The sequence below is a fragment of the Daldinia loculata genome (genome assembly GCF_022478755.1).
Source record: "Daldinia loculata strain CBS 113971 unplaced genomic scaffold F4817scaffold_2, whole genome shotgun sequence".
In the NCBI taxonomy this organism is placed as follows: domain Eukaryota; kingdom Fungi; phylum Ascomycota; class Sordariomycetes; order Xylariales; family Hypoxylaceae; genus Daldinia; species Daldinia loculata.
In genome coordinates, this window is record NW_026054856.1 from 1090728 (window position 1) to 1114679 (window position 23952).

Here is a 23952-nt window from a genome sequence, read left to right on the forward strand (position 1 = left end):
TTGGGATGTGATACAATAGGTCTAGCCAGCTTTAGGCCCCGGCCACGATCGAGCTAACACTCGACGATTCCACGCTCCAAAGAGTGGGACAAGCCGGCCGCTGGGAATCTAATTGGCCGAGCAACCACCGTAGGCGGCTACCGGAGACTTACACGTCCCCTGCGAGATGTAAAGATATAGGAAGAGCGATGATCCGATGACGGCAGAGTAGTTGGTGATATGAAGGTTACCGTCTAGGTTAGGAAGGTCTCACAAAGACTCATTTATTTTCCTCCAAGGTAGATAGTACCTAGATGGCCTAATTCCACGCCGCTTAGGATCGTTGGACTGCCTATGCCGTATCTGGAACCATGTATGGGTATTAGAACCCCTAGTTACCGGAGATACTTATCACTTTTCCTCGTTACTTACCCCAAGACATGCCTATGCCCTAGATTAACAACGTGCCTATCCTTCACTCATCTTCTAGCAAAACCGATCAAAATACTTCAACAATGCCAACATATAAATCGTAACTTTGATGACCGTAATACATCTCGTATACTGGATAATGGTGCCAATAGCAACTAGTTCAGAACGATCGTGAAGACATCATAAGTATCAGCTAAATGTGCTTGCCAAGCAACAAGTGACAGGATATCCCACGGTTAGTAACGTAGTAACCAAGTCCACCTCTCTCGCCATCACCATCTTGTAGTGGTCGCCTGAATCGTGTGGGGACGAGTTTATAAATGTAGCTAGCGCAAATATGGATAGTATGAGACTAGGAGAAAATAAACGAATCAGGCCTGCAGGTTGACACTCTGACAGGACGGACTTGGGTGGCTAGACTGAATGGGTGGTATGATTTCTTACCAATCCTCAGATCGCGAGTCACCCCGGCTCTCATGCAGCCGAGCCTTTAAAGTCAGGTCACTGGCGTAACGAAAACTCGAATCGAAGCGAGGGAGGTAACGCCGTAACTTTAGGTACCTAGTTAGCACGGGCATATACGGCCGCAGTGAAATCCGAGAGCATAAGAGTAAATCCGACCTATACTTAGAGCAGAGGATCTACGTATATAGGCAGCATCATATCATATGTCTATCTCAGTAGTATTATATAAAAGGCAAATCAGGACACAAGACAGAAATGTCAAAGTTGTAGAGCTTCACCTCACCGTTTATTCTTTCCAGCTTATTTGTTTATCTGATGGCGCTAAGAGGAGATCCCCTTGTTAGATCCTTGCTAGCTCGCTCTTGGGTTGCAACGGATCCAACTCCATAGCGGAGAAGACCCAACAGGGTGTGGCACTCCATCTAATCTTATCAATCTAATCAGATCGAACGTCCAATACGGGTCCAGAACTTCATTATTCTCGTAATGAGTTCCAAAGAGGTTTAGTAGTAGACGACGGGGGGAAAATCTCATGACCCGACGATTCTGTAATATGGGGGCATCGAGTGACGATATTCAAAGACTCGGCCGATATTACAGTTAGTCTGCCTTGTTTGCAAGCTAGAGCTGTCATAGACGGATGAAAATGGAATAAGGTCAAATATTAATCCTCGGTTCGACAGTTAACCTAATTATCCATCCTAAGGTAAAGGGTATCCCAGCATATGCGATGACACGTGCAGTACTATTGTATAGGTCATCATGCCTCGGAAACCTTCGCTCGGGAAGTCTATGTGCCAGACCTAGTATTAGGCCTAGCCTATAGCCGGAATATGGATTCCTTTACGGAAGCAATTCTCAAAACAGGCCGAACTACTCAAAGCAGCAACTTGATCCTACTTGGAATACCTATAACCCAATCTCCGAGCATCGGCTACTTTCATACCATTCGTCCACGGATCCTAGCCTACGTTCGGCGAAACCCCTTGCCTTAGCTGAATGTTTGCATGCATTTCCCCGGTTACCTTCTTTTAAGCTTACTTGTGTCCAAGAAGCATAGCTAGCTATAAGACGGTAGGACCCGCTGTCACCCTTCACTTTGAATTTACTTGTTTCCACATCGACCTCCTCATATAGCCGAACACTTCGAAATAAGCCGCTCGTTCTAGTTTATCATCACGTTCGTTCATTGGACATATTGCTACCAAGATGATTGTAGCTCGCTGGACTTTCGGAGCAATCCTCGCTGCCACTGCGGCCTCCGCATCGACGGACGAGCTACAGTTCTTTGCTCTTCTGCTCAAGCGTCAGGACCCTGGCTCTCCTTCTTACAACTGCCACGACAACTGTGGTAAGTATTACATCTTCCATTTCTACTGGAGAAGATGGGTCGATACTAATGTTCGTCAACCTAGGCCAAGCCATCATTCAGGGAAGAAGCAGCAAGGATGTATGCCATGACGATATCTTCCTAGCCGACTACAAGGCCTGCTTGCAATGCGCCGGACCCGACAACGAGGACATTTGGCAGTACTACGGGAATGCCCTAACGAAGAGCGCAAGTTCATGCGGTCTATCAACGTCGCCTCTCTCCGGCAAACAACCCGATGTGGGGCCGGCGGTTCCCGCCGGGTCTTCCGGTGCGACAAGTGCATCGGAGTCTCCTTCACCTACTACATCCGCGACCGAGACCTCTGAGACTGAGACGCCGACTCCTACCGAGACTCCTACTGAGACACCTACCGAAGCTCCTACCGAAACTCCTACCGAAACTCCCACCGAGGCTCCCACTGAGGCTCCTACCGAAGCACCAACCACTACGGAGTCCTCGACAGAGACACCCACTGTTAGTTCCAGCACCCAGGAAATAACCCCAACCGAGTCAACACCCGCTTCTTCTTATTCTTCTTCCGGGCGCCACACTGTAACAGTCACGGAATCTGCATACGGAAATGGAACAGCACCCACAGTCAGTCTACCCTCCCGATCTAAAGAAATGACTTTTAGCTAATTAAAAACTACCTAGTCATCTGGAGGTTTCGTAGTTGGCAATTCTGCCAATTCCTTCTCCGGCAGCGCTGTTGGCTTCTACGGCGCGCTGGCGCTCGGTGCTCTGTATGCCGTCGCGCAGTAGATGTGGCCCTGCTATGTAAGTCATAGTGCGCTGTACACCTATGTATGTAAGATATAATACAGTAACCAGATACTCGCACACACTTAATACATATTGCACTATTCAATCAAGGATTCATACGTTCGCAGTCTTGTCTCTGTCAATGCTATTAGATACTAGAAGACCATATACTCTAAGGAGACCTATGTCGAGTGAAGATACTCGGATAGGGGTTGAAGCGTTTTGCATCCAAGTTATAGACAAGTCTGATGAAGCGTTTATGGATAAAGCAGAAGCTATCAACTGCTTACTACTTAGAGACGACATCACGGGTCCTACGGCAATTACAAATAAAATAACCAGGATACGTCGCCTTGCAACCCTCCTTTATGACCTATTCCCTACCAAAAATATCACCAACCAACTCGCGCAGCTTACCTCCATACTGTTCTCTTTGATTCCCTCTCCTTCCTCTTCTCCCAACTAATTATTTTACATGTTTAGTATTGCAGAAATGTACACCCACCATTTCCGAGGCCCCAGCAGAAATCATCTGGTTCGATATAGCTAGTGACATGGAGGAACTCGGCGGCCTCCCTATTGTGGCAGAATATCGCAGTGACGGTAACCATTTATTTTACTGCTCGTGTTCTACCGTTTATTCATGCGATTGAGGCCAGCTATTTCCGCTCGAGTGACACGGATTAACCTAGACGCGGACCTGTTTGCGGTGACCTACGTATATATACCTCAGGGAACGCCCGTGGGGATGACTACCTAAGGTACCGTGTTAATACATACGAATGGGAACATATATCCGGACCCGATGCGCTTCGATCCCCAACGGTGGATGGATCTTGAGTATTGGAAAAAGCCTGACGAGCCTCGGCAGCGTTTTTTAAGGGGCACGAGGAACTGCATCGGCCTGCAGCGAGTTTGACCGCTACACATCGTAAAATATTTACTAGTACAATCATGCCTGGCCTCACGTAGACTGATATGTATCTTGTTGTCGCTACTCTTGTTTAACGTTTCGATTTCAGGTTTAATGATGCGAGCGCTGGAGGCTTTGAATGTGATAGCGACCAATTCTCTATTGGAACTTGTGACAGGGGATTTTTGGAAACTTTTGTCAATATACATCAATGTTGAGGATATGCTGAATACTTTTCAGCATGACTTAAACATTTCTCTTTGAGCTGATAGCGTAATAACCAGCAGTAGCATGATTGATATGAGCGCAAATCAAACTAATAAATAAAGAGTTGTATTATTAACTTGGAAGTGGTTATCGTTTAGTCGCTATTTATTCCAAGATGATACTTCAGTAGAGAATAAAAGTGCATGTATATGTCTAAGTTTAAGTTTCGCGAGGTTTATTATATTAGTGTACTTTCTTCGCAGTCCTACACCAGTCACTCTGGAATCCAATAACAGCATACTCTCCCCTTGAACTGTAAGGTTTTATTATTCAAGATTGCTACTTGCTTTGGACCGAAACTGACGTCTCTGGGCCGAGCTTTCGAATCGATGACGAAGGTGATTACACAGCTATAAGAGGCTATGGGCGTTGATCGTCTTGTATAGCACATCGAATATCGTTTCAGTCTGGTGAAGGATGTTGATTATATATTTCATCCCTTTTTATGAGACTTCCTACTGCTTTGGGAACCATCCTGGGTCGTTAAGTCCGCTAACGGGGCCAACCGCCATAGTTATAGTAACGTAACATTCTTCGTAAAGCTCACCACGTTTCCAATGGCCATATTGCCCAAGGATTAATTTGTACACGTCGTATACTTACTTGCTTCTTTCTCGTCTACGTTTATTTCTTCTCTTTTCATTCTGGCTCGTCCGTGATTTCCAATATCTTCCCCTTTTCTTATTACCGTACTGCCTATTTCACCCCTTAATCCACTAGGTTAGACACGTAAATGAGTTGGCTTGCCCTATATACGAACAATCCACACCTAATTCTTGGTGACCAACGCATGGATAGCAATTCATAGAATACAGCTTGATTTGAAACTGCAATATAGATATTCCTAGATAGTTAGATTATCGGTGTAGATAGGCTAGTAGAAGCTATAATTATGGTCCCCGAGTGAGTTGGCCAAAGCGACTTAATTCGCCGATCAACTTCTATGCAATGCATCCCCTTAGAAGATTCATAGTCACCGCATATTGTTGTGGTTCGAGAAGCACGGGAGGATTACGCGGCGGCAGCAGTTGGCGACGCCTTGCTGCACGTCGATCTGAATTAACCAATATCCTGGTAGGTTACTGTTGAGATCTGAATGAAGTTGATTAGTAGAAGTTCTCCTGGTAGACTAGCGTCTGCCAGAGGATCTTCATATCTAGAACTAAGCTAATGCTAGTATAGCTAGTGTACGCGTCATTGTACACGTTATCTCCTGCCATAAATCTAAGCGGTGTTACGCAATTAAGATCAGATCTAAAGCCTGAAGTATTCAACCCTCTGAGCAACGCAGACTGTCTCGGCATCATGGATATAGGTAATGCAGAAATCAGATAGGCTGTTGGCCATATTCAAATCTGTAAAGGTATATGGGACGTATCGTATGGATTAGAGTATATGAAAAATTTCCGACAAGGTCCAAATTGTTCCAATTCTATGCTATAGTGTATTCGATACCCGCGCCTTTGCATGCAGAGGAATATTCCCAGCGGAGAAAGTAAGTTACTAATACTAAGACGACAATTCTCTTTTTTGAAGCTCTAGAGCGTACTGTATAAGTCAACTTAGGTGATAAGGTAATTGTCTCTGGTATACCTGAAGTATATGTTTGAGTAGTTAAAGGTCTTAAAGCCGGTATATTGATACGTTGACGGTCAACATGAGGATAATTCAAAAATGTATATGTCCTAATAGGGTAGGGCTCGTTGATCGACACAGCTCTCTCGCCCCGTCAGCCCCGTATGTTCGCACCCAGTTGCCTCAATTTCAGGAGAGATGGGATCGGCAGGGTGTTGGTGCACTCCCGGTTAACTTAGCCAGGAGTAGCATGTCATTGGAAGAAATGTCTAAACCCATCCAACTTGCCAGCATATCGTTGCATGCATTTCGATCATGAAGATACTAGGTATCTAGGGTCTCCATGATCGTGCTTCCTACAACACGAATAGGAGCGATAGTGTAGTTAAACCGGACCCGGATACGGGACAAGACAACGGCACTCAACAAAACCTACCGCCCGAAGTTAGGGGCCGGATCAAAGAAATTCTGATTGGGCTTTTAAACGAAAACGAAGCCGACATTTGCGCCACAGTCGGCTCGGTCCACAATGCGGCCCAGTGTCGTATGAATTTGTGGCCGTACCGTACTCACCGCAAATAGATTATTGACACCTCTTACGCGTCCAGGCGTCGTATATTCTTTCCAGTGGATCTAATGAAATCTTGTCCGTGGTAAAGTATGCCGGTACCCAATCTCGTGTTTGAATATGCACCCCGACGTAGAGCGAATGGCGGCTCAGCGCAGATCTTTCTGTGCCGCGTCCTGCCAACATCAGCCTCCGGGGAATACTAACGGGTGGTGATCAGCACACGTATTAGCGCTTACCGTACGAGCGGTCCGCGAGTCAGCGAATCTAATAATGGAGACGATGGTTAAAGGAGTCGACGACAACTTCCTATAAAGCCAGTGGTTGAGTCCTGCAAAGTTGAATCTTAATCACCACATCGACAACGCAATCTTCAAAGCAAACTACAATTCAACAAACTCACCAAACCATTCTCATAATCTTAATATCGACATTAGTCAACCCCTCTCCAACATTCAAAATGCAGTTCTCCGCCATCTTCGCCTCTGCCATTGCTTTCACCGGCTTGGCCGCCGCTCAGGTTCAGAGTCCCTTCGCCAAGATCAACGTTGAGTCTTCTCACGGTGGTGCTGGCAACGGTCTCGTGAACAAGACCATCCAAGTCGCTTTCGACGAACCCTTCCGGGGCGAAGCCCTTAAGGAGGTTTCGAGTCTCTACCTCATCGGCGCTTCTCTAGTCGATATCAACACTGTCGTTTGCCAGCCTCACAAGAACGAGGATGGGTAAGCTATTTCTTCGCCTGGCTGTAGTCATCAATCATTAGTTAATTAACATAATCTAGCTCCGACACTGCCGCCAAAACCTTCGACGTCAAAAACCCCGGTCGTCTCTCTACCAACACTGTCGTTGTTGGCAGCATCACCTGCCGCCACTCTTAAGTTGATGGGCCTAGCTTAGCACTGATTCCGCATTTCGTGGGGTCGTGAGGACTACTTGGTGAAGGTTTCGCGTTGAAGTTGCTTGTCATTTTGGGGGAGATACATAGACATAGAGGAGGGGGAAAACGGTGCGATGCATACATAATGGTGTTCACTGGCGCATATTACTATTCTATTCGCTCGTTGTATCGCTATTAGACTAGGTATCAATAGAGAAGTTGCACCCTACGTCATTTTGTCTTTTTTTGATTTGCTTATTTCGGGTTGAATGTGCCGTCTAAATTGTGGCTAGGATTTTAATGCTTGTGGTTTGTGGCAAAAGCTTCCGCGCCTTTGGCTTGGCGCTAGGTACTACCTAACAGATGGAAGGTACTAGTAAAAATAAACGATTGGTAAGGTGAATGTGTATGTATTTGAATTCGGGTTGTGGCTATACTTATTTCGGGTTCATTGGAATATTAACCTTATAAGTACTGTGTTATTACATGCATGTTAAGCTTCAGCTGATTTTTAATAGTGCTACTTCAAAGTTGCAAGTCGCAAGTCAGGATGACCTCAAGTACCTACGCCTAAGCTAGCCAAGATGCACCAAGCCACAAACATGTACCTAAAGGCATATATTAGGGCTGAATGGTACTTCACTTATACGCGTGGACTCCGCCTCCGCCACGAAGCTAGTTGACGTTTACTTTAATAGAAGGCAGTTTCTTTGTTCAAGCTGGCCCTATTACGACATCTATCGAAAATCTACACGGAAGCTTATCATTCACTGCCTCATTAACGTGTGAGGCGCAAGTTCTAGGTAGCAATCTGAAATAAATAGGTGCCTTACCTACATCTCTTAAGAGTCATTGCCATGTACCTAGGGTACCTAAGTCACTATCATCTTATTTTTTATATATTTATCGCTTAGCAACCTGTATTACTTCATTCCTTCTCCCTTCGTCTACTCCGCTTTTGAACTACATTTTCAAATTCTGTACATCCTCAACATCAAACATCTGGATTACGGTATTAAGAAATATTTTCGGATCAAAGACCGAGGCGAATTCTGAGCATGTCATATCCTTATGGCCAGCCGGGTTATCCCGGCCAGTACCCTCCGGGTCAGTATCCTCCTCCGGGCCAACCACAGCCATATCCTCCGGGCCAATGGTCGGCACCCCCTCCTCCTCCTCAGGGGTACAATCAACCTCCTCAAGGTTATTATCAACCTGCCCCTCCTCCTGGCCCCCCTCAGGGTTATAATCAATACGGGCCTCCTCCTGGTCCTCCTCAAGGGTATAATCAATATCCCCAAGGCCAATATCCCCCTGCGCAACCTCCGTATGGTCAGCCTTACCCCCCAGCACCCGTAGGACCGCCTACACCTCACAGTCTAGGATATGGACCACTCCCGCAAATTCAGTGGGATGCAAATCCTGACGCGCGGACACTAAGGGGCGCCATGAAAGGTTTCGGCACAGACGAGAAGACGTTAATTCGTGTCCTATCTTCTAAAGATCCCATACAGATTGAGGCTATCAAAGCAGCCTACTTCCGGAATTTTAGCCGCACGCTCGAAAAGGATATAATATCAGAGACGAGAGGATGGTTCGAGACAGGATTAGTCGCGGTTGTCAGGGGACCCTTACTCCACGATGTGCATCTCTTACATTCAGCAATGGATGGGCCCGGGACGAAGGAAAAGGTCCTCAATGACGTCTTGCTAAGTCGCAGCAACGCGGATATGAATGCCATCAAGAGTATGTATCAACAAACCTTTCGCCGGTCACTAGAGAGCGACGTGAAAGGAGATCTCAGCATGAAGACCGAAAGGCATTTCATGATCGTACTAGGCGCAAACAGGGCTGAAGACAGTGCTCCGGTCATCCCCCAAGCTATCGATCAGGATGTCATGGAATTATATCGCGCTACGGAGGGTAAAGTCGGTACGGATGAAATGATGGTGTGCTCGATACTATCTACGAGAAACGATAATCAGATCCGGGCTATTAATCATGCCTACGAGCAAAAGTTCAGACGACGACTAGAGGATGTTATTAGAAAGGTAAGTTTGACTACCTAATACATACCTAGGCTACCCCGAATTCGAAGTGCTAACCTTTTCGTAGGAGTTTAGTGGGCATATGGAGGAGGCTTTACTATATCAGCTGCGGAATGCTATCGACAAATACATGCATGCAGCTGCTTTGCTCGAAGACGCAATGGCAGGTTTAGGTACGAAGGATCACTTACTAGTCTCGAGAGTAGTCCGATACCACTGGGACAAGCAGACGATGGCAAATATCAAGGGCGCATATCAGCAACGTTATCGTCGAAGTCTTGCCGGTCGCATTAAAGGCGAGACAAGCGGGGATTACGAGAGGCTTATGCTGGGCTGCCTTGGGGAGCCGGTCTAAATGCACGTTAAGGGGGCCTTTCATAGTTTTATCTTCATTGGTTGGCGTTACTCGGTGTCATGTCGGGGATGTCTTGTACGACTTTATACCATTCCGTTGAAACTTGATGTTATCCTATTACGAGCAAGACATGGTCGTCTGTCTTCGATCAATTATTAGTCTGTTCCAAGCGCTATGACTCTTTATACGTGACTGCTAAGAAACTATATCAGCCGTATATAACTCTAACTTCTATGCAGATATTTAAATTTAATGCTATGACATATTATGTCTATTTTAGTGAAAGATACAATATCCGTTGAGGATGGTGCAATCCTACCTACCTGCCCGCACCCGTAAAGGAATATGCTAAACCCCACAATGGACAGCTGCTTTCACCTGCAAGGAACCGAATCTTGGACCGCCATACCTCGGCCTCGGCCATTGTGGCGCTGCATCGTTAATACTTCAACTAAACTTTATTATTGCTTGGTTGTTTATTCCCCCCCCCACAAAGCTTCGAATCAACCGCAACGGCACTCCAAGGACTAGCTTTAATAGCTGTTTCATAGCTCCATTTAGCTTTTCTTTTAGCTTACGATAAGCTTCCGCCTCCCGCTTAGATCTCTTGTGCTACCGACGAATCTGCAAACTAAAACGTGTTGAGCCTAAGTTCAGGTCCTTGGAATCATCCCATATCAAAACAGCAATGTATGTAGGCAGACTTCAATAGAGACCAACCAGTAAACTTTTTTTTTTTTTTTTTTTTTTTTGCGTTTTGTGAAGGGAACACGAATCTCATTGGCCTTTTTATTACTAATAAACTCCGCCCTTGCTAACGATCTCCCGCTTTTAGAGTCGCGGGGCCGTTCGCCTTTGAACTATGGATACGGCGGCTCGAGCACCTTTCTCCCGTTCCTCGCAATGAGTATATTATATACGAGTCAATATGAATTCTTTGCGTCTTTTGCAGAGACCAATCATTCTTTCCTTTTCGCTTCTCAGGCTCCGTTGGATAAACGCCAAGACTTGACCTCCATGGACGTCGTGTCGCGAACCTCGATCGCGCAGGCGGCAATTGCCGGCTGCTGTTTTCTGTTATATACCGCCCGCGGTCTATTTTCTAAAGGACCTCAATGGACCCGTCCCTTTGCTAAAGAAGACGCACTATTGCCCGGTATCCGTACGAGATCTTGGAATTTTTGGACTTTCTTCCTGTTGGCTTTGTCTACAATCGGACTTGCTTTGGCTATTCTGACCGCTATATCACCGCCATTTAACACCACCAGGATCTTAGAGCTGGCACCATGGGCCGTAGCTCTATTCATTACGGTCGCGAGCCGTCCCAGGAAGACGCCGAAATTTCTACTAATTCTATTCACTTCCACCGTCGTGTGCGGTCTAATATCACTTGTGTCGTGTTACGGTGAGACGGAGCGAGTGAACATTATCCATGTCGCCTCTGTCGGTGTGGCGCTCGCCGCTATATTTCTAATACTCTCAATGCCCATGCGAGACCCGGACCTAGATCCAGCGGGTATCGCAAATTCTAATTATCCCCCTACTTCCCAGCTTCGCAGCCCCGAGGATAACTTGAGCTTATGGCAATTCATGACTGTCTCATGGTTGTCTCCGCTGATCTCTCGGGGGTATAAAAGTAGATTGGATGATGAAGACGTCTGGCTACTACCATATGATTTTCAACATGAAAGGTTACATCTACTATTCCGAGATCTTAAGGGTTCTATAATAAACCGTTTGGTTAAAGCAAATGGGTTGGATTTAATCATCATCACATTTTTGGGACTTGTAGAGACAGCGGCTAATCTTTCAAACCCGGCTCTTCTCCAGCGCTTGCTACAATCTATCGAGAAAGGCCTCGCTCATAGAGATGAGTCCTTCTTCTACGCGTTAGCTATATTGTTAGTCCGTATCGTCGCATGCCAGTCGGGCGTCTTTCTTCTTTGGTATAGTCGACGCGCATATGAACGGTCGCGGGGAGAGCTGCTTACAGCGGTTTATGCTAAAACGTTGGCGCGGAAATCATTTGGGCTTCGCACAGATCTGGGTGAGGCTCCTCAAAAGAATGGTATAGACGATGGCGTTGATGATAGCATTGAGCCGGGGGAGGAGACGTCGCTGCTTGGTAGGAAGCCCAAGAAGACGCGCTTGGCTCGTCTTCTCGAGTTCCTAAGACTTCGCAGAGCTAAGGATCAAGGCAAAGCCAAGACCAAACCAGAGCAACCTGCGACTATGGGCAAGATCCTCAATTTGATGAGGAACGATGTATATGAGATAGCCCAGCGATTTTGGGAATTCCCAAACCTCATCACGAAACCGTTGCAGCTTATTTTCTCCCTGGTTCTCATCTGGCAACTGCTGGGATGGCCTTGTCTTCTTGGGTTGGCATGGGCAGTGGTTCTTCAAATTTTGAACGCCGCTTGTGTTCGTTCACTAATCAAGGTTGAGAAGACTCGAAGAGTTGCGACCGATGTCAGGCTTCAAGCAACTACACAATTTGTCGAGGCCATTAGACCCCTTCGATGGTATGATTGGCAGTCTAAGTGGCTAGGGAACGTCATGCAAGCACGGGCGAAGGAACTACACTTGAAGATTATCACCAGCTTATGGACCATTGGGGTCGGTGCTTCTAACCTTGCTGCCAGTGCCCTTTTCCCAGTGTTCACTTTCTTTGCGGTAACCTATATCGCAGGGCGCCCTCTACCAGTTGATGTGGCTTTCCCTGCTCTTCAGCTCTTCACGATGCTAGAGTCTAGCTTGAAAGAACTGCCTAACTTAATAACAGTACTCTTGAACGCATCTATAGCGATAGGGCGTCTAGAGACATTTATGAATGAACCGGACAAAGAAGAGGGTGACTATAACAACGCCAACACCGAGATCGAGTTTCGAGATGCATCCTTTGCGTGGCCGACCAACGGCAAATTGGTTCTCGAAGATCTGAACTTACGTTTCCCTACTGGCTTTACTCTTATTTATGGTAAGGTCGGTGCTGGAAAAACCGCATTGCTTGATGCTATCTTAGGTGAGCTCAACCAGGTCAAGGGCGATTCTACTCTACCCAACGAAATGGTAGGCTATTGCTCTCAATCTCCATGGCTTCAGAACATGAGCATTCGGGATAATATCCTTTTCAATTTCCCTCTAGACAGGACTAGATATAATGAAGTCCTGGACGCGTGTGAACTTATGCCCGATCTAGCCAATTTCGCACATGGAGACAAATCCAATATCGGAGAAAATGGCATCGGCCTCTCGGGAGGTCAGAAGGCAAGGGTGGCGCTAGCAAGAGCTGTGTACTGTCGATCTCGAATCTTACTACTCGACGACCCTCTCGCTGCACTCGACCATCAAACAGCTCAGTCTATTGTCCGCAAACTATTCCGTGGGTCCCTTTTGGACAACCGCACAGTTGTACTAGTTACGCATCGGGTTGACCTATGTCTATCGCTCGCAGATCAAGTAGTCGAAATTGTGGATGGCAAAGCTCGCATCCCTGACCCAGATGAATATCCTAGAGAAGTCGATATGCCATCACAAACGCACGATGTCGCTGCTGAGGATGAAGCCAAGGTGGTCACCGAAGAGCTAGCGAATGCTGCAATTCCAGACAAATTCATCGAGGACGAAACTCGCGCATCAGGCGGTGTAGTTGCCAAAGTTTATTGGACATATATCAAAGCAGGGGGTGTGACATGGTGGCTGGCGGTTATTGGGATTTTCTCCCTTTTCCGGTTCGCCCGTGTGTTCAATTACTGGTTTCTCAAGGCGTGGGGCGAAGCGTACGAAAGAATTAAGGCACAGTCCTCTATGGGCCTCTCTGATATGGCAGACCATATCTTCGACGGGTTACCAAGCCCTGAAGATGATGTCAGGCCATGGCTTGCGTGGTATGCCGTCCTTGGGCTACTTATGACCATACTGTATGTCTTGACACAGTGTGGTCTTACCGTCATCCTATATAGGGCATCCAGGAACTTGTTCGGCAGGGTCGTTGACCGAGTAAGTCGTGCGACATTCCGCTTCTACGATGTTACTCCAGTTGGACGTTTGATGAACCGCTTGACTTCTGATATTGGCATGCTGGACGGTGGTGTCATTTATCCGCTTCAGAACTTTGCTCTTTGGTCTCTAACATGGCTAAGCTCTCTGGTCGTCATCGCTCTAACGACGCCAATATTCTTTGCTGTCGCACTTGGGATGACAGCCTGGTTTATTGCCATTTTCATGCGATTCTTGCCGACCTCACAGAGCCTGCGCCGGCTAGAAATGGTGACCCTAAGTCCGTTAATGTCAAATTTCGGTATCCTTGTTGACGGTCTAGCCACCATTCGAGCTTTTAGGGCGCAGTCAGACTTCCAGAACCGTAACATTGTCGCTACCGACATGTTTCAGAAAATGGATCATTTCTACTGGAGCTTGCAAACATGGCTCCAACTCCGATATGATCTACTATCCGCTTTCTCTATATTTGCCCTGACGATACTAGCCTTGGCTCAAGGACTATCCCCCGGCTTAACGGCTTTCGTGCTCACGAGTGCTGCCCAGCTAGTTGAGGCTACTCACGTTCTGTGTAAAACATATGGTCAACTTCAGATGGATTTCGTATCCGTGGAGAGAGTTGCTGAGCTTTTGGATCTAGAAGAGGAGCCCAATGGAGATATCAAACCCCCTGCGTATTGGCCTTCGTATCAGGACAGCATCACGTTCGATTCGGTGACGCTTAAGTACGCACCGCATCTTGAGCCTTCGCTAGTTGATGTCTCCTTTACAATTCCTAGCGGATCGACCTGCGCAGTTTTAGGCCGAACGGGATCCGGTAAATCTACACTAGCCCTCGCCCTTCTGGCAACGATGCACCCCGAAAAAGGGCAGATTCGCGTTGGTGACCAGGATATCTCTAAAGTTGACGTACATACATGGCGCCAACGGATCAGTTTCGTGGCGCAGGACCCCGTACTATTCCCAGGCACAATCCGAGAGAACCTAGATCCACTGGAGCAACATTCGGATGATGAACGCAAGGAGGCATTACTCCGTGTCCTAGGGCCGGAATGGTCTCTGGACTCGATCATTGATGTTGGTGGGAAGAATCTTAGCCAGGGCCAACGTCAGCTCGTGGGTATCGGACGGGCCATTCTCAGGAAAAGCCCTATTATCATCTTGGATGAGGCAACCGCGTCGATTGATAAGAAAACGGCCCTCGCAATCCAAGATGTCCTTTTGGCAGAATTAAAGGATAGTACTGTTATCACGATTGCTCATAGATTAGAAGCGGTCAAAGATGCCGATTATTTTATTAGATTAGATGCCGGTCGAGTGGTCGAAGCAGGGCCAGCTGGCGGGTCTAGATAGGGGCATGGTACGAAGGTTGGGGCCAAAAGTTTCGCACATCTAAGCTTGGCAAAGCCACGTGCGAATAAAAAAGAGGTTATACGGTCTTATTTAAGCTATAGTGGCTGATATCGCTATAAATATAGTGGTAAGCCACCTAAACTTAGTGAACGAGCCACTATCCGACCTTCAGCTTAGCGTGTGGCTAATACAGTACCAATAAGTCGAAAAACGTATAAAATACGGTGCCAAGATTTAGACATGTGCGGAACTTTTGGCCCCAACCTTCGTACCTAGGTACAATAATATAGCAGATTGGATATTACCTTAGGTATCTACATATGTATCTAGGTACATACCTCACTAAGAAAGAGCTACCGGATAAATTAGTCAAGTGTCAGATTGAGCGTCAGGTACGATAGACCTGAAAAATGATAAATGAAATAAAAAGAAGTTACATCCCTCTGACTCTACTACATACATGTGACAACGCCGTTTCCTACAAGAAGGAGCATTTGTCTGTCATTGCCGTAGCGCACTGGTTCAAGAGACCTATCAAAGACCGGAGACTCATAAAGTGTAAGTAGTACCTTCCGAACTACATGTACGTGACTTCTCTAGAGAAACCGGAACTTCGTCAGTGTATCTGTATATCATTCGTGGCAGTATCACCTTCCCGAAGAAATTGAACATCGTCACTAGTATTGATTCTAGTATTTCCTACCTTACCTATATAAACTACACACTTTCCATCGTTGATGATACTCATCGTCTCTTCTGCATGATCTACCACCGAGTTGATTAGGCCGAGTTCTCTTCGAGGAGAGCGATTAGATCAATCATGGCCAGTGACTATCCACTGCTCGCTAATTGCGCCGAACGGGGTACGCCTATACGGGGGTGTGCTCTGCCTTTCAACGAAATGCCTAACCTCAATGAGCTCGAGTTGAAGTTCAATGAAGTATCGACTTTCGATTGGTCATATCCCAGGGCATATCCTCGGGTACCAACCATCTACAACGTCTATATGCGTAATATCGATGAGTTCATCTGTTCTTTTGAGTTGAGCCGCGAGAAGGATGACTTGGAGCAGTTCAAAGGTACCCGCCTACGTCCGGAATTCGCTTCTCTCCCAGACGAGGAGATCTTGAAGCGGATAGCTGATCTCGCACAAGACAGAGCTCTCATGATCAATTACTTGCTCGCTTCTCGCGTGTCACCCGTCTACCATCAGGACTATGTTGATGAGCAGGGCCCTCCGGATACTGAATATGAAAGGAAGGAACTAAAGAAAGACCAACCACGTATGGCGACGAAGATAGTCGAGGCCTTCTGGGGGCTCGCACACTCGGGAAATCCACTGCCAACCCACCGTCACAAGCAACTGGGTATATCCTCCTACGATCGCTGGGCTGACCGTATTGATGAAAAGCTCACGGCGATGGCTGAGAGACTCGATAAAGACCCACAGAAAATGAGAGATCTGTTCTAGGAGAGCGGACCTCAGCCTCGTCTTATTCCTCAGATCCGTGAGTCAGTGAAGGTCACTACTAACAAGGGTAGCAACAGCAACCCGATTGCCATCAAAAGCGATGATTCTTCTAACGACGCCGACGGCAAGTCCAAGCGCGTACTCAAGAACGTTACCAACACTAAAGGAAACACCAAGTTCACTAAAGAACTCTCGAGCGACCGACATACTACGAAGAGACGCATCGTACTACCGCCCTCGCCGAATCTATCCTCTACCCAGGCTACAGAGCAGACATCGAAAGAAGCCGACAAGATGGTCTCGCCTACATTTGGGGAGTTCCAACTCGAAAGCCCAAAGAGGAAATATCGAAAGTAGAAGTAAACCTAAATAGGATCTGCGTTGAGGATGAGGACAAGGTACGCGTGTAACTTGAGCAGATTATGGCAGATTATGGCCTGTTTCTTTTTCGTTAGTTATTTGTTTGGTGTAGCCCCGCAATTGCAGCACAGATACCCTTTGATGCTTTAGGGATAAGAGGAGGAAGGATATGGAATCTGAAGCTCGCGTTTCTGAGGATTTAAACAAGGGTCTAAGAAGTTTAACTTCCATTTAGGCAGGTTTCTTCCTAGCCTATTTGAAGTAAAAACAGCTTCATAGGGACTACCTACCAGTGACCTATATATGCAAAGTTCTCGCTAGCTTAGTTAGGATTAGCAGTCTCACGAGGATAGCTCATAGTCAATGACATTTGCGTTGCGTTTATAAAGTCTAATGAGAATTCTTAGACATTAAAATTTCCATGTGCGCTTAATATTAGATTCGTACCCATTGTTTAGAAGTGATTTGCCCGATCCCATAACCGTAAATTGATGGTTGAGAACAACATATACCAGACACTGGAATGCAACCTGCTACGTATCTCATAATTAACATTAACTAGGTACAAAATAGAATTGCTTCATACCTACCTCATATAGAAACCTATGATTGAAAGATAGGGAACAACTTGATGCATTAATCCTGACCGGTAGAACACTAGTACGTATAAGGAGTTCGTGACGATTGAAAGATATATTACATCATCTAGTGTGAAGGTCCACGTCATGATAGAGGCTTGTTTATAGAATAGTTCGCTTACTCTTGGGGGGTCGCATTGATTAACTAAACAATGCTTTAAAAGTGATTGATCAATAAAATTACGCGGTTCAAGATGACTTCGATGCGCCACCTCCATCTTGATCCATTGAAGAGGCAACCCTTGCTCAAAGATCAAACGGCCCCTAATGAAGACGCCACGAAACTACCGGTGAAAAAGGTTCATACCGACCCTCAAGGGTCTAAGGATAATGAAGATGCAAGTGTATACTTTATCGGTACAGCAACAACGATGATCGAGTGGCAAGGACTTCGAATCCTTACTGACCCCAACTTCTTGCATGCTGGCGACCACGTGCATTTGGGTCCAGGAGTGACCGCTCAGCGGAAGACAAACCCGGCGGTAGATTTACATGACCTGCCAGCAATTGACTGTATCCTACTGTCTCATTACCACGAGGATCACTTTGACCAGCTCGTTGAAAAATCGCTGAACAGGACATTCGATATCATAACGACTCCGCATGCTAAGGAATGCCTCTCGGGCGAGACCAAAGAGGATCCGTTCCAGTCTGTGCACGATTTAGATTTCTTCGAGAGCATGATACTCCACATTGACCGCAAAGACCCGTCTCGTGCGGGTGGGTACGGCAAGGTGCCAGTCATCAAGGTAACGGGGATGCCGGGGAAACACGTGCCTCCGGGACCGCTCGCTATGGCCAACGACCTCCTCAAAGCCGTGCCGCCAACGAACGGATGGCTTATCGAGCTTGGTTATAGCTTTACGGCCCCGACCGGAGGCGACTCGGGCTCCATCGACACGGGTTACCGCATCTATATCTCGGGAGACACGTTATTTGTAGACGAACTAAAGGAAATTCCGAAGCGGCTTAAGAACGAGAAGATTGACCTCATGCTGGTGCACTTGGGCGGCACGACAATTCCGAGCCCGTCAATACCCCTTTTAATGGTGACGATGGATGCCGAGCAAGGATTGAAGCTGATGCAGCTCATGAACCCGGACGTGACCATCCCGATTCATTACGATGATTATAATGTCTTCTTGTCGCCTCTATCGGATTTTAAGAAGAAAGTTGACGAGGAGGGGTGGAGTAAGCGAGTTGTTTATCTTGACCGCGGGGAGCAGTACCAATTCAAAGTCCCGGGAAACTGAATGAGTGAGAGCAAGATGAGCTGACTTTGTGTTACAGCGAGGACGGGAATCGGGAATTTCTGCAGGATCGCGGACCCGCGTTTTGGATGAACTAGGTAAAAAAATAAATTGACCAGTCATATAATCGTTATTTAATTTCCCCTTCCTAATAAGCTCAACAATACCTATCTCTCGTTAGGCAGATGCATGTTCATTTATCAAATGAACTTTATAAACAGCCTAAACTGGGCCGATATATGAAAATGATATATGAGCACTTTGTATCTATCCTCTTAGCCCTCTTCAGCAAGCCGTAAACCGGGTTGTATGATCGTGTAACTAGATAATTTCTTCGAAGCCCATCTCGGATGGGATAAGATGGCCTGTTCAATAAAAGATCCAGTCCTAGCGTCTAGGTTAGTTCTCTGTTGTCTTACACTATTTCCCGAGACCCAACAAATTGTCCTCTTATAAGAGACGTACAGGTTTGTTTGTAATGCATCGCACCGCAGTTAGATATGAACACTTACTTATATGGACATCGAAGCATTACCTTAGGCACCTATAAATTAAGAGTTCGGAGCGCAGTCCGTACACATGAAATATAATATACCTTACGTACATAGCAGTTGAGGAGATGTCACGCAATGCTTGAGGGTTATATTAATAAATCAAAAATTGTCTGCATGAGGTACAGTACCTAACTTAACCTAATATGCCCAGGTGTTACTTACATTAAGTATGTACCTAATGTACTTAATAAGCTTTCCGGTCGCAAAGAAGAAAGGATACCCTCAGGTACTTAAAAAAGAACGTGGATTGTACTGGAACCTTATTGATCCATCCGGGTTAAGACATTTGGGGCTTCCCATGTTAAAAAGGGCCAATGTCACACCTTTCGCGTAGCAGGATGGAGTACAGGCCAATCATGGGCGAGCTTGCTCTTTAAGCGTGGGCCATTTATAAGTTGCTCAAATATTAAGTACATCCACTTTCCTTATTTAATTAGCACTAATCGGAGGTAAAATCAGCTACTAATAATGTAGATTATGTGGGCCCACAAGTTAAAAAAGACTTTAATAGTCCCGGGCATCCTTTTTATTTTGTCCGTTTGCTGTTCGTTTATTAAATTCAATTCCTGTTGGTGTTGGTACGTTCGAATACTGTTAAAAAAAAGAGCCTGTTAGACTTTTTTCCCCAGGGACAGTAAGTACCTGGATAATAACATGCTATGCGGTCAGATGAATACATGCGCTAATTGTTCTACCAGGCACCAATAATACGCAACAAGTAAAGAGGATCTTTAGGTGGACAAAAACCAGAAAAGGTGCAGCCAGTCGCTCATTATAGGATTATAAAAAAAAAGGGAAAGAAAAAAAATTTATAGAGCGCGTCCCCACCAAGTAAGCCTCTAAGTACAACAGTATTTACCACCAATTTTATGTACAAAGGCGGCGCGTGGACCCTTTAAGGAATCATCCACATTTTAATGTTAGCAATCCAACTGTGCGGCTATGGAAGCACAACCGCCATCAGCACCGGCTGCATCAGCTGCATCAGCTGCAACAGCTGTAACAGCTGCAGCGCCTCCCGCGTCTAGTTCATCGCCCGTACAGGTGCAAGCTCCGTCGCCAGGTAACCAGCCAGTTGTTAACCCTCCGCCAAACCCTGCAACGCACTACCCGAACGGTCTCCCTCGTAGTATTAATGGACTTAACGGGGATGCGGCCAACGGTTCGGAACCTACGCCTCCGGCAAGAGGGTCATCCGATTCGACAACACCCGTTCAACCGGCAGCGCCGTCCCCGACAGCAACTGCAACACCGGTATTGGCAGCCCGGGCAGTGGCGGCGGTAGCGGCAAGTACGTCGGCACCACCTCCGGCTCCTGCTCCTACTCGTACCCCTACACTCCCAACTATAGCAGCAAAACCACTCAAACCAATGGTAATATATACACCTTCGCAGCCGCATCCTCATTCTCAACCGCGTCAACCTTTGCAGCGCCAGCCTTCCACAGGATCCACACATAAGATTTCTATCGTAGATCCTCCTCGAGCCTATTCGCGACCGAGAAGCAACAACCCGCAGCTACCAAACGTCTCTCCTACTCAGGGCTTCCCGTCTCCCCGAAGAGAACACCATCTCGAGAATCCAAAGTTTACCGATGACTTATCTCGTCTCACTCATGCTATGCAGCAATCTGTTCCTGCTGCTGTGAGAAGGGTCATTCGCGATAACTGGGAGAAGTGCCTACTTGGTTCAGAATTCCACCACGCGTTCCTTGTAAGTGTATTTTCCTCTTTCAGCTATGTTTCAACTATACTGCCCTATTGTTCAACCTCTTTATTCTCATATTACTCGTCATTACTACTAAGTGACACTCCATCCTTCCTAGCACGTTTCTTAGCTGTTATTTGTCGGCTATTATCTCCCTCTGACGTTGCGCTTCCTAAAATGCATTCAACTGGTTTCGCATCCCCGGGAATATATCACAAGATCTACAGCTACTTGGAGCTCTTAGTGATCTCTAGAGGACTATGCATTCCTATAAATTTCGTACTTTTCCACAATATCATTTGGCGCATTAACATTTATTTGTCTTGCGTCGCCCCTATCCCCTAGACCCCCTAGGACCCTTGCGCCTTCAACCCAAGAACAGGCTTCACTTACATTTCTATATACGCGAGACTTGAAAGTCTAAACTTCAATTACTAACATATTACTAGCTGAACGCTGTTATTCATCACTCCAACGGGGTTATAATTCGACGGTCTATTAAGGATTTTGGTGCCAAGATGGTGTCCGAATCAAAGCACGAGATTGTCTCTCACCTCTCAACTGCTGACCTGAATGAACTGGCCAATGACATACTCGAAAAGGCCAGCGACTACTTCTTAGATCAGGCGCTGGAGAAACGACTGAGGAGTATTGACGCACGTTCTCTCATCAACGCCCTTGCTCGCGCTGAGCGTCTTGGTTATGAGAATAGCGATATACTCGATGACCGGAAAGGAAACAGGTCTAGATTCAATCCAGCACCCTTCGATCCGTCACCCAACCCCATCCAAATTACGCCTATCTCTAAATCACACCATAAGCCTGGCTTGCCGACCCAGCCGCAAGTACTGGCACGTGCTCCTCCGACTCCTGTTCCCACCGTGTTGCAGTGTCCTCTGTGCTGGCGCAAGTTTGATAATCCACAGCCTTACGAATATGTAAGTCTTAATCAACCCCCTTACACAGGTCTAGTACTAACCCAAATATAGCATGTTCAAAAGCAAGTATGCACTAAAGAACCTCCCAATAAGGAAGGATTCCCCTTTTCATGCGTATATTGTGGTGCCGGCTTCATTACCAAAGTTGGTCAGCAATATGTAAGTGAATCTATGTTGACCTTGTAAACAAATGGCTAATATAAACGACAGCATCTTGCTAATCATGTATGCGGTGACCATGGTACTATGCCAGCAACGCCTAAAAGACCGGCGAACGCTGGATCGCCTATCACGCTCTCGTCAGGCAACAACAGCCCAGTTCAGCCTCCATCTACTCTAACGTTCCCCCCAGGAAGCCAGCAAAGGTTCCGTGCCACACTTAAGCCTACTGCAACCCCTATAACTGCAACACCTATAACTGCAACACCTGTACATCATCGGCCAGTATCGACTCCTAGATCTCTGCCCAAGGAGCAGGATCCGTATGCCCATCTGCATCCTGCTACACGGGAAAGACTAGAGGAAGAACTGCAGCAAGCTGAAGCCACGTATACCGCTCGCATCAAAGAAGCAGAGGCGATACAAGATCCAGCTCAACGACAGCTCAAGATCGATGGTCTGCAGAATAGCTTCAGCACTAAACAGAGTATCATTAGGAAGAAGTACGGCGTCCGGCTTAGAAACCGGCGGACAAAGGCCGAGATTGATGACGAGCGTCAACGTATGGGCTTCAAGCATAGCAGTCCCGGCCAGGCAGAGGATACACCAAGCGCGAAGCGTCAACGAACTGACGATGGCCCTTCTTATCCAAATCCCCAGGCTCCTCCAAGTAGCAATGGTCCCGAACCTAAGAGTTATCATATACCCGTAGCGGATATGTCAGCTGGGTTAGGCGGTTCGAGCGCAACAGCAACCACCACCGACCCTACACTACCGAAACCTTCTTCAGAGCAGCAGCAGCAGCAGCAGCAGCAGCAGTCGCCTACACAGACCAGCCTTTCATCATTACAACGCAAAGGTTACCGGGTCTCGTCTCACCTCTCACAACCAAACCAAGTTTCCCCAATAGATACCACGATGGAAGGATCTACTACTCAACGAAGCGGCTCAGCGTCAGCCCCCGTAGTAGTAGACGAGGACGACTCTTCAGACACCGACTCAGACGGAGATATACCCGCGAGTCTACCACCCCGCAGAGCCAGCAATACGCCTACAAGTTCGAAGGGTCTAGCAGGATAAGGTCACGGACTCCCTTAAACTTTCTAGAATCTCGGATCAAAAAGACGAAGTACCTTCGCGATAATCGAAGCTCGGAACGCGGATGAAAAGGCCATTGGCCATATCATCATCACTTGGCCTAAGGAGGCTTTCTATTTCATAAATAAGCCTAAAAGTTTGTGCATTATGATCATATTGTATTAGTACGAGGCGTTGTGCCCGCGGTTGCATGCATTGCCTACCTACTTTTCTAGCTTTATTGCAAGGCGCGACGTACATTTTTTTTTTGCGAATTGTATTTAATTAAACACCCCAAAGGCCATATCGATCTGGTTTTGGAGAGAGAGGGAGAGGGAGAGGGAGCACAAGGCGAGGAGGCAGGCGTGGAAAAAAATACCTAGGCGGACGGGCACACATGATTCTAACGTATCTAGATATGTTCGTTGGCGGTCAGTCGTTGTTGAGATACTCAGCATGGATGCGCAGAAAGGGGACTGGCCTATAATACCTAGTAGTCATAGTACCTAGTAGTGATTGCATACCTACCTTAGATTAAGAGGTAGCCAGGTTTAATTCGCGACTGAGCTTAGTTGAAAACGCTAATTAGTTATACATAATTCCAATAAGTACTTCATGCCATGCCTACCTGTTATATATATGATGGCCCTTCGTTTGTCTCTCCGCCAGAACAGACTACAGTCTCTTTCTCTACATTTACATGCCTCTTTTTGCTACCCAATGTCCATGATGTATCCTGCACTGGCGGTATTACGAAAGAGAACAGCTAAGTGTAGTGAATCTCAGCAATATTGCGAGGTAATCGTGCATGTCTAAAAACAAGGGAACA

The 23952-nt window shown here is 46.7% G+C and overlaps 7 protein-coding genes across 7 annotated transcripts; all 7 read left to right on the plus strand.

Annotated features, from left to right (window-relative positions):
* Window positions 1-2085: 2085 nt before the first annotated feature.
* On the plus strand, window positions 2086-3089 carry F4817DRAFT_364883 (uncharacterized protein; the record flags this gene model as incomplete). Its single annotated transcript, XM_049306805.1, has 3 exons — window positions 2086-2227; window positions 2292-2845; window positions 2903-3089. The coding sequence occupies 3 exons, from the start codon at window positions 2086-2088 to the stop codon at window positions 3008-3010; spliced, it is 804 nt and encodes a 267-aa protein (XP_049163709.1). The 3' UTR covers window positions 3011-3089.
* A 3311-nt stretch (window positions 3090-6400) lies between these two features.
* F4817DRAFT_324200 (uncharacterized protein) lies at window positions 6401-7685 on the plus strand. Its single transcript, XM_049301607.1, has 3 exons — window positions 6401-6423; window positions 6554-7056; window positions 7116-7685. The coding sequence occupies exons 2-3, from the start codon at window positions 6794-6796 to the stop codon at window positions 7210-7212; spliced, it is 360 nt and encodes a 119-aa protein (XP_049163710.1). The 5' UTR covers window positions 6401-6423; window positions 6554-6793; the 3' UTR covers window positions 7213-7685.
* Window positions 7686-7703: 18 nt separating this feature from the next.
* F4817DRAFT_324202 (Annexin) lies at window positions 7704-10075 on the plus strand. The gene is made up of 2 exons (XM_049301608.1): window positions 7704-9262; window positions 9327-10075. The coding sequence occupies exons 1-2, from the start codon at window positions 8270-8272 to the stop codon at window positions 9612-9614; spliced, it is 1281 nt and encodes a 426-aa protein (XP_049163711.1). The 5' UTR covers window positions 7704-8269; the 3' UTR covers window positions 9615-10075.
* On the plus strand, window positions 10076-15200 carry F4817DRAFT_324204 (canalicular multispecific organic anion transporter 1). Its single transcript, XM_049301609.1, has 2 exons — window positions 10076-10304; window positions 10450-15200. The coding sequence occupies exon 2, from the start codon at window positions 10518-10520 to the stop codon at window positions 14967-14969; it is 4452 nt and encodes a 1483-aa protein (XP_049163712.1). The 5' UTR covers window positions 10076-10304; window positions 10450-10517; the 3' UTR covers window positions 14970-15200.
* A 589-nt stretch (window positions 15201-15789) lies between these two features.
* On the plus strand, window positions 15790-17518 carry F4817DRAFT_364887 (uncharacterized protein; the record flags this gene model as incomplete). Its single annotated transcript, XM_049306806.1, has 2 exons — window positions 15790-16433; window positions 16512-17518. 2 exons carry the CDS (start codon window positions 15790-15792, stop codon window positions 16795-16797), a joined length of 930 nt encoding a protein of 309 aa, XP_049163713.1. The 3' UTR covers window positions 16798-17518.
* A 1-nt stretch (window position 17519) lies between these two features.
* F4817DRAFT_86551 (Metallo-hydrolase/oxidoreductase) lies at window positions 17520-18870 on the plus strand. The gene has a single exon (XM_049307985.1). The coding sequence runs from the start codon at window positions 17633-17635 to the stop codon at window positions 18689-18691; it is 1059 nt and encodes a 352-aa protein (XP_049163714.1). The 5' UTR covers window positions 17520-17632; the 3' UTR covers window positions 18692-18870.
* A 1314-nt stretch (window positions 18871-20184) lies between these two features.
* On the plus strand, window positions 20185-23126 carry F4817DRAFT_311593 (uncharacterized protein; the record flags this gene model as incomplete). Its single annotated transcript, XM_049300012.1, has 4 exons — window positions 20185-20955; window positions 21399-21887; window positions 21939-22046; window positions 22098-23126. The coding sequence occupies 4 exons, from the start codon at window positions 20185-20187 to the stop codon at window positions 23124-23126; spliced, it is 2397 nt and encodes a 798-aa protein (XP_049163715.1).
* Window positions 23127-23952: the final 826 nt, after the last annotated feature.